General features: G+C 40.0%; 3 protein-coding genes across 3 annotated transcripts; 2 read left to right on the top strand and 1 right to left on the bottom strand.

Annotated features, from left to right (window-relative positions):
• Positions 1-129: 129 nt before the first annotated feature.
• On the bottom strand, positions 130-1,054 carry EAF01_002940 (uncharacterized protein; the record flags this gene model as incomplete). Its single annotated transcript, XM_038911194.1, has 3 exons — positions 130-462; positions 651-773; positions 893-1,054. The coding sequence occupies 3 exons, from the start codon at positions 1,052-1,054 to the stop codon at positions 130-132; spliced, it is 618 nt and encodes a 205-aa protein (XP_038774116.1).
• A 1,771-nt stretch (positions 1,055-2,825) lies between these two features.
• EAF01_002939 (uncharacterized protein) lies at positions 2,826-6,714 on the top strand. Its single transcript, XM_038911193.1, has 4 exons — positions 2,826-3,442; positions 3,555-4,268; positions 4,317-5,406; positions 5,455-6,714. The coding sequence occupies exons 1-4, from the start codon at positions 3,005-3,007 to the stop codon at positions 6,219-6,221; spliced, it is 3,009 nt and encodes a 1,002-aa protein (XP_038774115.1). The 5' UTR covers positions 2,826-3,004; the 3' UTR covers positions 6,222-6,714.
• A 548-nt stretch (positions 6,715-7,262) lies between these two features.
• Positions 7,263-10,451, top strand: EAF01_002938 (uncharacterized protein; the record flags this gene model as incomplete). Its single annotated transcript, XM_038911192.1, has 4 exons — positions 7,263-7,296; positions 7,348-7,387; positions 7,459-7,578; positions 7,625-10,451. The coding sequence occupies 4 exons, from the start codon at positions 7,263-7,265 to the stop codon at positions 10,449-10,451; spliced, it is 3,021 nt and encodes a 1,006-aa protein (XP_038774114.1).
• Between the last annotated feature and the right edge of the window lie 3,970 nt (positions 10,452-14,421).

The raw sequence follows: 14,421 nt of genomic DNA, 5'->3' as shown, positions 1-14,421 counted from the left end.
ATTACCCAAACGACTTTCCGGATGAATTATCACAATAAAACAAATAAGAAGACACACTTGTGGCCCGATTATTCCTGAATACACAACTTTTCATACTACAATAACAACAATTTCATTGAACCGACTTCGCTAATTAGTAGCACCCCTCAACGCCATCGCCCCCAGAACCATAATCTCTAATTCTTTCCTCTCATCCACTTTACTTTCGCCTTTCCCACTCACACCATTCGTACCAACCTTCTTCCCACCACCGCCAATAGCATTCAACTTGTAAAGTTTCTTCACCCTCGAACTATCGACCATACTCGCTAAAGACTCATCATCAAATGGAACAGGTTCGCCTTCAATTACAGACGAAAGATGTTCCGAGATTTGAGATGCGGAGGATGCGGGTGCTACTTTGACGACGAGGAGAGATGCGGTGGAAGGAGTTATACCGAAGCGACGGAAAGATTCTGCGATCTTGAGGGGTGTTAGTTTAGTTGTTCGGGAGATTTACTGAGCGGTATCGCGATAGAAATGACGGAAGTGTGCAATGATATAGTTTCATATGATCCAGTGTATCTTGAAACGTGACCGTCTACCGATTGAGTGTACAATAAGTAGAAAATGAATACAAAATAGGAGAGCAGAAGCGGAAGCAAACATACATTATTATTCATACTCAGCGAAAAAACAATTTCCGAATGAATATTCCGACTCTTCAATCTCTCTTCCAAAGCATCATTTATCGCTCTATAAGCCGCTGCTAAAATGTGTAATTTCGAAAGTACCTATGCCCCCAATTTCATTTAGTCACGTGATATCATAAAAATGAATTTGATGGTGGGCCAAATGGAGGGGTAATGGGTAATTTGTGAGGGAAGAGAGGAGGCCAAGATGGAGAACGTACAACGCTCGCATCGATAAATGCATATTCGAAATCGGTGTTTCCGGTAAGAAGTTGTTGGTGCAGGAAAGAGGCGTTGGTGAGGTTGCGGTATAGGGCGATGTGGAGGGTGTGCGATTCGGGGAGATGTTCTAGGGGGATGGTTTGGAGAAGTGCGGGAGCCATGGTTGGGGCTTGGGGGGTGGTGGGAGATTGGGAAGTTTCTGTTGTGGTTTGGGAGTTGTGAATGGATTTGATGGGTTGTCTTTCTGGTTGGCTGGAATTTGATCTTGGTCGTGGGCGCATAGAGATAATGTGACTCTATGCGCTGGTGCTGGGGAAATGTGACTAATCACGTGATCTGACCCAATGTGGGATTTTTGAGGCACCGCAGATGGTGTTGTGATGGTGTACTTTGTGGCATTTTTACTACATTTACGAAAGATTTATAAGGACTACAGTGAAATGCCAATACTTTTCAACAATTGCTTTATCTTCCCACGTTTTTCGGACTGTTCGCTTTGTTGCGACTGAGATACTGGGCTTGGCTCGAGCTCGAGTTTCCACGTCTACTACGATTCATCGCAATGAGCAGAAGACCATATTTCTGAGAAACTCGGCAAATTATCAATCATTTTCTTTTAGCTCTCTGTTTCAACTTTCAGGAGAGAAGCATTTTCAATACGAAAATAGACGGTCGTATATGCATTGTAATTGGATGCCTATCAACCAAGTGTTTCTTGGCTCAAAGGTTATTTTCGCGCCCCTCGCTTAATGTGGGTTTTTTCCATCCATACAGGGTGTCCGGCGACCTTTCGAATCCCGACAGTAAAGGTCGTTCTCTTTTGGAATTGTTAGGACAGATGACGGTTCCAGAACCAGCCAAGATCGTCCTTTGTGATACTTCAGTCACAGAAGACCAATGTGCCAAGCCATTCCTGAGCTGATACTTTGAAACTCTGGTCGTTGTACTTTTTCACTGCTTGGGCATGTGGGGGACAAAGAAAAAGCCACGTGTAAGCCATGTTTTCCAAATTGGCCCTATGGAAAGAGGGGAGTGTCATTGCTGGGGCTGGGTATTCCCCGGGAGATGTGGATTGGTTGGGGGAAGGGGGATAGAAAGGAGATTGTGGAACGGGTGGCTGGTGGTGTTGCATCCCCGAGGGGCGGCGAGAAAGAGTGTCAGGCTCTGATATTCAGACCCAAGGTATGGGATTGAGTATGTATCGTAGATATCACTGCCAGGGAGGGGAAGACATAGTTGCTCTTCCCCGGTTCTTGCAATCAGGTTGAGGTGGTGCAAGGAGTACAAACATTCTACATGAACAGTTCTGTACGGTCTAGAATCAGAATCGAGCACGGCAATGGGAATGAGTTATAGAATTCTGTGGGGCGTTCCTGAGCAATTCGGGATACTTTCTGTCATTCGATGGGTAGGTGTTTAGTATAAATACAACAATGATACAAAAGGGGGTTTTGGACATGTAAAGTCACGGAAAAATCCAGAATTAAGGGACAAAAACGGAGAAAGGGGTTCAATCCTAGATCGATCATTGATGCACGAGGAAGCTTTTGTTCCAAGGTTGTTGTTATGATTCGAAAATCGCGATATCATAGCATACTCCTATTGCTCCTCTTCTCTCAGTATATCGTTTTAGGACGGCGTATGTAGAAGCTTTTGTTATCCCTTAATCCCAAAGCTTAATACATCATTTTCTTTATTCTTGAAATAGAATACCTTAGCATTCATACACATTATATCTTCCAACAAAGTCGATCTAGATGTTCTATCTTTAACAACTCTCCATTTTTTCCATCAATATATTTGACATTTGTATTCCCCTTCGTTATGGATGGTCATCATATCTATCTGGACCTTCCCGATACTCCTTAGACAGATTTGATCTTCTCGTATCATCACTGTATGAGGATTGTTCTTCATCTCTCTCCCATATGTTGAACTTTGGTCGATGAGTGGTACTGGAGGGAACACTGTCTTGACTCTTTCATCACTTGAAGGAAGGAGAGCTTGATGCCTGGACTCCAAGGCCCAAACCTTATCCAATCCCATCTCAATCGGTACTAGCGCCCAGAAGAACGAGCACAATCCGATTCAATTGGCTTTCGCCGCTCACAATGATATTTCATGGGGGTCTCGGTGTACGATTGTCGCAATTCAATTCACCTCGTACTCAAACTAATCACCAGGAGCGACTCAATCGACAATTTGATTTATTAAATCCTTATACCAATTCTTCATGGCAATTCCAAGGATCAGCATTAGAAGCATCCAATAGTTCCAAAGTATTGGCGGACAATATAATTGAGAACCGACAGAACCGACGGATTGGGTGTCCAACGGCTTCTTCCACCTCAGTACATAATACGGCGTTTTCCGGCTCATTAATTGCGACGATGCCTCCAAAACGAAATGCTTCAGGTGAACCAAATGGGTCCAACGCGCCGGTGGCCAAACACATTAAATCAGAGCAACACCCGGAAGAATTCTCAAATACTGTGAAGAAGAAGTTGTTGGCGTCAACGAGAACTGGTCAAGCTTGCGACCGTTGTAAGGTTAGTTGGTTAGTCAGTAGCGGGTGGGCGTTGGAATGATGGGATGAATGAGGATGCTGCGCGCTTTAGATATTGGTTCAACTGACTAACGGTGAGAACCCTTTGAATATAGGTTCGTAAGATAAGATGCGATGGGTTGGCCGGTGGTTGCTCGCCATGTATTCAAAATCACAACGAATGTAAAACGACGGATAGAATAACCGGTCGTGCGACATCGCGGGGTTATGTCGAGGGAATTGAACAACAAAATCGGGATCTGCATCTTCGAATACAGGAATTGGAGCATCGATTAATGCAAAGTGGTGCCGATGTCAAACCTGCGAATGGTTATCAGGATTCAGCATCGGGTCAATATGGTTATGGTCACTCTGCAAATGGCATGCAATCAACATGGAGTACGACAGGTCCAGCATATACTTCACCAATTTCAACCACGGGCAATAATGGCCAGCAGCAAGAAACTAATATGTTTCGCGCATTGCCTGCTTATCGCGCTGGATGTATGGGTGATAATTATCTCGGGGTATCGCCTGGAAGTTCTCACTTGAGCGCAATCAAAGGGACGGCTTTGTCGATTTTAGGCATGGAGATTGATATTGCGGACTTTCGTTCAACGGATGTGGATGAACCAGATCCGTCGATTTTTCATCCTCAACTATACAATAAGTCATATCAGTCGTTTCTACAATCGGCTTGGAATGTAAACCCACGGATTGAAAAGGTTGAATTGCCAGCACGTTCAGAGGCTCTGATTTATGCGGAATGGTATTTTCGGGTTATTAACCCATATTGTCCTCTACTCCATAGAGGCACTTTTATGAGATTGGTATGTGCACTACCGTCGAGATATAAGTTTCTTTGGCTAACAATATAGTTATCTCGCATGTATGATGATCCTACCTTTCGCCCTACCACTGCTGAGAATGTCATTGTCCATATGCTTTTCGCAATCATGTTTTTTCAGTATGCAACCAGAAATTGGGAAGATGCGGAACAACAAGCCAGTTTAAATTCCCAATCAAATACGCATTATCATTACTGTCTTGGGATGTTCTATCAACTGGCATGTAGTCACACAGCACAAGATGTTCAAGCATTGGCCTTAATCTGCTTGCATCTTCGAAACTTTCCTAAGCCTGGAGCCAGTTGGGTACTTGCAAGAATGGCAATGACTCTTGCTATTGAGCTTGGTCTTCACCGATCAATGAAGAGATGGGCACCTGAATCAAACACACTAAGTGAACTCGATATCGAAATGCGCCGACGAACATTTTGGGTCATCCTTGCTGTCAATGTCACTCTTAGCGGCAAGCTTGGCCGTCCAATGCCCCTTCGAAATGAAGATTACGACGTTGAATGTCCATCACAAATTGATGATGATTACATTCCTGGCGAGGGCATAGATCCACCTAACCCAATAAAGTGTAACCATGAGATTGGAATCCAATGTTTCAAACTTATACCATGTTACTTGGAGCTTTATTCGACAATCTATTCGATTTCTCGTCAGCCCAGTACGTACATTGCGACTGTCAACAGATTGGAAGCAAAGATTCGTGCTTGGAAAGATGACTTACCCCCAGAGCTTGTGAACGGAGAGCTGGGACATAATGAACAAGAAGGTCGAGTATTTGCTCTCTATGCTCAATCTTGGTCTCAGGAGTTCCGTCTCCTGCTTCGCCATCCATCAGTTTCTATGACCACCGATCCAGACTTCAATGCGGAGAGTATGAGAATTTGTGTAGAGTCTTCTCGGCAAATGCTGGGAGTTGTTCGCCAACTGCAGAAGTACAAGAGTCTTGATACGACTTGGTACAATACCTCAGTATTCGTTATGGCACTTACGACTACACTTTTTGCTCAATGGGAGAAGCGTGGAGGGACCTCATCGGCTGATTTGGCTGCATTGAGAGAAGAGATGGATATTTGGTTAGATATTATGGGTGACATAGGCTCGCTTCTTGGTAAGTGACATCTCATTGAATCGCAACTACTTTACTAATTGATGCTAGGCTCCGGAACACGGCTCAAGAAAGCTGTGCAAGTTGTCACCGATGGGACACTTGGATTGCTAAGTCGAAATCTACCTTCTAAGAATGACAAGAGCTACGCTTCGAATAATAATGGTCAGGAAGAAGTTAGACCTTCGGAGCAAACATCGAATGGCAATGGGAATAATGGTTACCCGGTGACTACTCAAAACTATAATTATAATGAACCAACTTCTGCTACGGGGAGTGCGCCTGCTCCTAACTACTCACCCTCTGAAGGTCAAATGTCTCATCAACAGACACCATACCCAGCTGCAACTCAATATTCGCCATATCTTGAATCGGCTTCTAATACTTCTGATTTAACATATGCGCAACCAGAGAGTCAAGGGTATGGAGGGTATGCGGCCCCAACCAGTGATTCTGTAGAAGCACCATTAATTGCTGCGTTAGCTGCTCAGGCAACTCAGGTTGCCCCTAATACATGGCACAGAAATTCGACTCAGGTCAACACAGCGCCAACACAAGCCTGGCAACATTGGGCATCTACCGTCACAGGTAACCTTGAGCCACAGGAATGTTACTCGGCAAGTGCTTTGATGCAATTAGGAGGAAGGGATATGAGTAACGGGGACGCAACACAATTGAATACATCGATGGGCGATGTTCAAGGCGGAGGAGTTGGTGAGACAGGGCATTTGGGTGGTCAAGTTTCGGGGGCTATTGCGGGTGCCCCTACTTGGCCGCTAAATCTTTTTGATATTGGTGTGAATGGTTCGACGGGTTGATCTTTTTGGATTTTCTAAATGTGATTAAAAGTCTGTGCATATTATGATGGTGGACGGAGATATCTGGCGTATCAAGGACTCGGGAAGATAGAAAAGCATGGTGCAATGGATGGGTCGGTCCGCTTACTTGGAGTTATCGGGCGGTAGAAAGAGGTTACATGTTAGGTAGGTGGCTTATATAGCATTGGTTTGGTTGCTTGGATTGGCTTTTGCCTAGGAGATTCTTGTATTATATTTGGTAGGCGAAAGAGGGCGAAGAAGGATTGCAGAGGGGCGAATAGCGAGGTAGCCCAAATAGCAGCGGATAATAATGAATCTCAAGGAATCAACGGTATGACAACTTGTGGTCTGTGATTTGTGGTGTTGAATCATTAGACGGAGACATTTCCTTGAGCCCCTATATCCAAGAGCGCTCGAGGCAGGTGATTCAATACTCGGTAGTTTTGTTTCATTTTTGTCTAATTCCCCTACACATGGACAGCTTGGGCGTTGACACATCCCAGGATCCCTCGGTATTTGAGTACATCCCAAAATCTCCCCTCTCATACATGATTGAATAAAGTGAAATAAGATTGAAGACATCTGTACGAGTTAAGGATAGCCTTGCATGAAAGGCTGCGTTAGGAGCGGTAGGGGGAATAGCATTAGTCTTTCCAGGGTCACGCTAAGAATTCATGCGGAAGGTGGGCCATTTATGTAAGGTTGACGGGCCAACGATGTTTTCCCGAGAAATGAAAGTTTCACGAACAAACCCAAACACATACATATGGATAGACAGACATATCATGGGTATATGGACATTATCAAATTCGACAAATACTACCACTTCACGACTTTCCTTCCTGGTATTTGTTCTTAACAGTCAATGCTGCAATCAGATACAGCTGTATTGTGATTCTTCTTCCGCATTTATTGCCTTTTGTAATTCTTACTTGACATTCAAGCCGATCCTGTATAATTGAATTCACTTTGGCGGTCTGTTTGTATTGACTTCAGCTGGAGAACAATACATCTAAGAGGAACACGATTGACACCGATAAGATGTCGTCAGGCGCGTCTTCGATCTCTGTCACTGGTATGAGTATTATGGTAATTACATCGGTGGCCTTTTGCTAACAATTGCCAGTTCGTGTCCGACCGTTTACTATCCAAGAAGCAGCGCAAATGTTCGTAACTACACACACAACTCCTCAGAGCCCCTAGCACTATAGCTTGATCGACTACTTACGTTCCATAGCACAAAAACCGACGATGGCATATCATTTCTGGGAGAGGGCTCATTGGCAGGAGCTCCTACTCCAAAGCTTGGTGGAAGAGGAATCCATCCTGTCATAAAGGTTATTGATGACAGGTGCCTGTACGTATTGCGAAAGAGATGGCGCTCTCAAGTCTAACATTGGCAGTGTATTCGATCCCCCACAAGATGCCCCTATAACCAGATTCCAATCGAAAGTAGTATCGAACATGGGCAAACGAGTTAAAGATCAAACATTCGCATTCGATCGGGTTTTCGATGACAATACGACACAAGGAGACGTTTACGAATCAACAACCAGAGGGCTTTTGGACAATGTACTTGATGGTTATAATGCTACAGTCTTCGCATATGGTGCCACTGGTTGTGGTAAAACTCACACAATCACAGGAACGGCTCAACAACCTGGAATCATTTTCCTAACTATGCAGGAACTCTTCGAGAAAATCAGCGAAAGAGCGGAAGAAAAACAAACAGAAATCACATTATCCTATCTGGAAATTTATAATGAGACGATCCGAGATCTTTTGGTTCCAGGGGGTAGTAAAGGGGGTTTAATGTTGAGAGAGGATGCCAATCAAGCGGTGTCTGTCGCGGGGTTATCGAGTCACAAACCCCAAGATGTTCAGGAAGTTATGGATATGATTGTTAAAGGAAACGAATATCGAACCATTTCTCCAACTGCGGCCAATGCAACATCCTCTCGGTCTCATGCAGTTCTACAAATCAACGTCGCGCAAAAGGATCGCAACGCATCAGTAAACGAACCACATACAATGGCGACTTTGAGCATCATCGATTTAGCAGGTAGTGAACGTGCGAGCGCGACAAAGAATCGAGGGGAACGACTGATTGAAGGTGCAAATATCAACAAATCCCTTCTCGCTCTTGGTAGCTGTATCAATGCTCTTTGCGATCCCCGAAAGAAGAATCATGTCCCATATCGAAATTCGAAATTGACGAGATTGTTAAAGTTTTCTCTCGGTGGAAATTGCAAGACAGTGATGATTGTATGTGTCAGTCCTTCCAGTGCGCATTTTGACGAAACCCAAAACACCTTAAGGTACGCCAACCGAGCCAAGAACATTCAAACGAAGGTCACTAGAAACGTTTTCAATGTCAATCGTCATGTCAAGGATTTCTTGGTCAAGATTGATGAGCAGATGGCTATGATTAATGAGTTGAAGGCTCAGCAGAAAGATGCTGAGGCTATCGCATTCGTAAAATTCAGAAAGCAAGCGGAAAAGAGAGATGCAATTACACGTGAGGGTGTAGCGCGCATTCGTGCAGCCTTTGAAAATTCAGTAAACGACCGACAAGAAAAGGTCACCCAGATGAAGAAGCTTCGACAGATCGAACGTCGCATTAGTGTACTATCCTCCTGGATTGCATCATTCGATAACGTTTGTGATTCTCGGGATGATGAACAGATGCCTCCCAACTTGACATCGATGCGCAAGACAGCTCAAGGTATTCTACTCGAATTGGAAAATAGCCGGCAACATTATCATCAACGAATACAAAAAATAAACTGGGAACGGGCCATCGATTCTGCCTTACAAAACAGCGTTCGTCAACTTGTTGAGATTGATGGACGTGAGGATGGCAACGATATCGCTTGCTTGACTAGAGAAACAGAACTCTTGAAAGCTAATGCTGCACGAGATTCATTCCAATATGTCTTGGAGCAAGAAAAGGGTGTCGATGCGGGTGTTATGCAAGTGCTGCTCTCTGCCCAATTCGAGATCATGTCTTCGCTTAATGACGTTATTGGTATGACGGAAGAAGATGCTGTGCAGCATGGCAAGAAGACCATCTCAAAACTTTTAGAAACATGTTCAACAGCAGCTGCCTCAATAGTGAAGCCAGATGGATCTATGAAGATTACGGAAAAATTCGCACCTACCAAACGGGGTACACCGAAACGCAACAAGCAGATCAATCTCTCTTTTGATGGGGAATCACAATCACCAATTAAAATGCCTTCTCTAACAGTGGCACCACAAATTCCATCTCCGATGAAATCCTCACCGAGGCGTCGTAAGATAGTAGTAGGTAAGAAAGGACTTTCTTTCACACCGAAGAAGACCTCCAAGCGAAGTGTCAGATGGCGAGACGATGACGATTCCGGAGCCTTGGCCGAGTTCGAGAAAACACCCCAGAAGTTTGAATCCACTCCGGATGTATCCTTGGTCGAAGAGACTATTACCCTACCACCCTTACCATCATACCTAGGCGAGGCTTCCACGGACCCCCTGGGCTCATCACCTGTTCCCACGGCTCCACTAACTTCCCTTGATATTAAGCCCAAGAACAATCGATTCCAAGCAGGATTCCTGTCCAAAAAGCCCCACTCGGCTTCACCGCCTCCTCCAACAATTACCAATCTCTCCCCAACGTCTTCGGATACAGAACATTCTCCGTTGAGAATCCTCAAGAACGGTTTTAGTCCGAATCGATCCTCCCTTCGCGATGTAGATGAAGCTGCCGAGACGGCAGGTAATAATTCGGGCGACGAAACTGAGAACTATAAAGTGGGGAAATTGGAGGGCGTTAAGATTGGTATGGCACTTAAGAGGCATGGTAGTCTTTCGAGGTCAGGTCATAATCACACAAATTCTGAGGGTAATCAAAGAATCAGAAGAGCCAGAAGTCCGACGGCGGCTCAACTTGCAACAAGCCCAAATAGCGAAAATCAAATGTTTACGGCTAGTCATGCGAGGCGGATGGTGAAGAGTGACAAGGGGGATGCGTTGAGCAGTGTATTGAGTCCGAGAACGGCACCAGTAATTAAACATGGTCATAATAGACGAGTAACGGATTCGGGGAGGTCAGTGTCTGGAGGTCATGGGCGTGAGGGTAGTGGAAGTTTGAGAGTTAATGCGGTTAATGGAGCTGCCGGTGGTAGTATTAATAGGGAGGCGAGAGGAAGAGAGAGTGTTATGAGTACTATGGGGAAGGGTGGTTGGAGATGAGAGAATGAGGATTCGATGGATCATGTTGAGGTTAATGTGATTGTGAAGTTTCCATTTTGGTAGTGCATCGGGGTTGGGTGGCGTTGGTTTGGTTTGGCTTTTAAAGTCTAGTTGACTTCCTTTGTTTACTCAAAATAGTACATAGCCCAAAGACGCAAGGAAGTGCGCACGATTCCATACTTGCGTTGCTAGGGCGTTTGGTGTTGCGACATGGGGGATTGAAATGAATACTCTCTTCGTATTGATCGGTTACAGAGTTTTGTAATTGGAATGTGGGTTGTGGATTAGTTGGATTGAGATGAGCTGAGTGGGTAGATGTATGGAAAGGGGAGGATGGTGATGTTTGGTGATTATGATGTCTTGGTGGGAGATTGAAAGTTGGAGATGGGAAATAGTAGTGGAGATTGTAGAGATTAACAATGTGAATATGATTATGAGATTTATTCTTTTGGGGTCTGGTGATGTGATATGGTGTGGTGTGATTTCTGATGTGGGTTGACATAGGGTGATATGATGATGTTCTTCAAGTTTTTGTAATGTTTAAGTGTGATGTGAGGATATATGTGAGTTTATGTTATAGGGCGTAGGATGTTTTATGTATTTGGACTGGAGACTGGGAGACTGGGAGACTTGAACTGGGATATGATTGTGATTATGAGTTCAGCACATTTGGGGATTTTAATTTATCATTTCGTTTTTGTCAATTGTGATTTTTGTTTCTTTTTATTTTTTGTTCTTTTTAGATTGAAGGGGGAAGGGGAAGGGGGAGAGGAAGATGTGAAGATGTGATGAAGAGAGAGAGAGAGGGATGAAGTGAAAGGGGGAAGGGGAAAGGGGGAAGGGGGAAGGGGGTGGGTGTGGGTGTGTAGAGGTAGATGGGTAGGGAGATAGGTAGGTAGATGAGTAGATGAGTAGATGGGTAGGGATAGTGTAAAACCAAAGTGTGAAGTGTGAAGTGTGAAGTGTGGAGTGTGAAGTGTGAAATATGAAGTGTGAAGTGTGAAGTGTGAAGTGTGAAGTGTGAAGTGTGAAGTGTGAAGTGTGAAGTGTGAAATATGAAATATAAATATTAGAGTTTGAAATTTAAGGATTTCAATGTAAACTTAAAGAATAAAGTATGGAGATTGAAATAGAAAACTTAAGGAGAGAGGGGTTATAGTAGTGATATAATATGAGGAGTGTATAGTTACTGAGTATAGATAATAACCGATCGCCTAAATTACATCAAAATTTATCCTTAAAATAAATGAATTTAAACATAACCATATCTGAATTGGTTATATATATCTATAGAATTCTATCGAGTTTTAATTATAGATTTCAAAGAAATGAATAGCTTATTTTTAGGATTCTTATTAATTATATTATATAACTTTGAAATATAGTAATTTAGGAATTCCAGAATTTACTAATAAAATAAGCAAAATTTAAAAAAGTTTCTTTAAGGTTTTATTTCAATTATAAAATATCAATTTTATAATTTATATTAAAATTAAAAAACTAAATAATATAAGTTTTTATTATATAAATAATTCATTTGGAAAATTTCAATTGAAAAACATAATTACAAATATTAATAAATCATTATTGTGGCGGGCATCTTAATGATTGTAATGAAGCTGTTCTATTCTTCTTATCAAAATTATACTATTATATATACACTTGCTTAAGTAAACAATACTACTAAGTAATATACTATATTTCTCCTAATCTAAAGAAAATAATAATATCTTTATTATTTATATATATAAATCATTTAATATAACTTCCTTTATATAATTAGACTTTTATCTTTAATGTATAACATTATTTATTATTATTTAAAAGTAAACAATATCAGATTACCTTCTTCAAGTATAAATAGCTTATAATTATATATATTTAATAAATTAAAAAGCAATGAAAATTAATAATATAGAATTATACTTATTTAATATTAAAATAATATAATACTAATTATAAATGTATTCAGGGTTTGCTTTTAATTACGAGTATTTATTTATAAAGATTTGTACTTCTTTATATCTGCTGTGGCTATATAGCTTCAAGATTATACAAATTTGTTATATTAAATAACTTCTTTGTTACAATTTTATTTATATTTGTTTTAATAAATATACTAGCTATAAAGTGTTTTTTATAAAAGATGTATTGTATATTACTAATCCATACTATTAAATTGTTTTTGTATTTAGATATTGCTTTCAATATTGATTCTTGATTGATTTTATTTTCAATAACAAAAATGTTAAGTATTACTTGTAAATCTTTAGTCTATCTTTTTACTTTTTTATTATTATTTATTTTAATTAATATTTCTTTAATTTCAATTTCTGCTTTTGCTATGATTGTAAGAAGTTATCCTACATTTTCTGACAATTAGTATAACATTTATGCTATTATATCATTGAAATGGATTATATTAGCTATAATCTTTGTCATTTCTAATTCGTTATTTTATAAACAATTTATAAATGGGTTGATAGATTTAATATATATTTTAAATTTGTTATAATTATACTTATTGTATTTATTGTAGGTTATGCGCTTAGCAGGGGATTGACTAGGCTGGATTGGGAATAGTACTATAATAGTACTATATGAGAAGCTTAGGCTTATAAAATTTATAAATAGAATTACTATTATTATTGAAGCTTGAATTGTTATTGTATTATATAATCTTGAATACATATAAAAGTGGGTTTTAGAAAAAGATCTGAATACAGGGACCTAAGCCACTTATTTATGCTTTTTTCCTGCCCTCTATACAGCCTATAATACGTAGGTGGCGTACATGAAAATTCTGATTTGAAATCAATATTTTGATTTGAAATCAATTTCTTTATTGATTTCAAATCAATTTTATAATAAAGAAAAATTAATATTGCGTCTTTCATTCCGCATTTGGACTAGCTTCCACGTGATATTTCAAATTTTTCAAAATAATGAATTATTATTTTGAATAAAGAGCTAATAAAGGATTTCTTTATTTTATTTTATAATAGTATTCTTCCTTATATAAAGAAAATAAAGAATATAAGAAATTTTTCTTATTTTATTATAATAATAGAATTTTATTATTATAATTAGTTCCCTTAATATTATAATAAATATTAAGTGATTTAATTAATATTTATTAAAAACAACAGTATTATAAAATCTTTTCCTAAAAACTAAGTTTATTATAATCTCTTTTTAATTCTGTTATTATAAATATTTTCTGATTAATTAATCTTTTAGCTGATTTATTTCCTTTAGAATTGTTTTTTCTATTTTTATTATATCTTTTGTTAATGAATATTAATCCTCTTGCAATTTTTCCTTTATATATATTATCTACACTTAAGAATTGTTCCTATATTTACACTTCAATATTAAGATTAGATAGAAATGTTTATGATAAAAGAGTCTTTCTTATTGTTTTGCTAATAATATTGTTTTTATTGAATACTTTCCTCAGGAATATTAGATTGTTGTCTTTTCTTAGTTTAATTATGTTTTATTCTATATGTTCTATTTTAATTACATAGACTTTTCTGTTACGGGAGCTGCCTCTAGGGTCACGTGGAAGTGTCTAGAGATCTCTCGAGGTGGTTTAGACTAGACTTCAAGTAGGAATTCAATAAGGTTGTAACTGGTTGCAATTCTCGTAACTATAGTAATGAAACTAATGATTGTTCTTGAGCACGAAGCTCTACATTGTAATGAAACCCATTCTTTTATATAGACCTTCGTTCTTTGTTGTCCCATTGATCCCATCGTGTCCCACCAGATGGGAGCAGTGGGATCCAGTGGGAATCTCTAATCCCGTGACTTTCTGATCAGGTGACTCGGTATGTTAGATGTCGTCGTAACACTATCCTTTAGAACTTAAAAATCAAAAAGTAATAGAAAAGGATTTTAATAATTTAATAATATAGAAATACTTTAAACAAATCTATTTCTCAATATTGTTTACCTTTCTAGTATT

This window comes from Botrytis porri, assembly GCF_014898465.1.
Source record: "Botrytis porri strain MUCL 3234 chromosome Unknown BPOR_003, whole genome shotgun sequence".
Lineage (NCBI taxonomy): Eukaryota > Fungi > Ascomycota > Leotiomycetes > Helotiales > Sclerotiniaceae > Botrytis > Botrytis porri.
This window is presented reverse-complemented; position numbering and strand designations above follow the sequence as displayed.

Coding starts and splice junctions, on each gene's coding strand:
- EAF01_002939 (XM_038911193.1), top strand. CDS start 3,005: ATGATATTTCATGGGGGTCTCGGTGTACGATTGTCGCAATTCAATTCA. Junction 3,443..3,554: donor AAGCTTGCGACCGTTGTAAG/GTTAGTTGGTTA, acceptor CTTTGAATATAG/GTTCGTAAGATAAGATGCGA. Junction 4,269..4,316: donor GAGGCACTTTTATGAGATTG/GTATGTGCACTA, acceptor CTAACAATATAG/TTATCTCGCATGTATGATGA.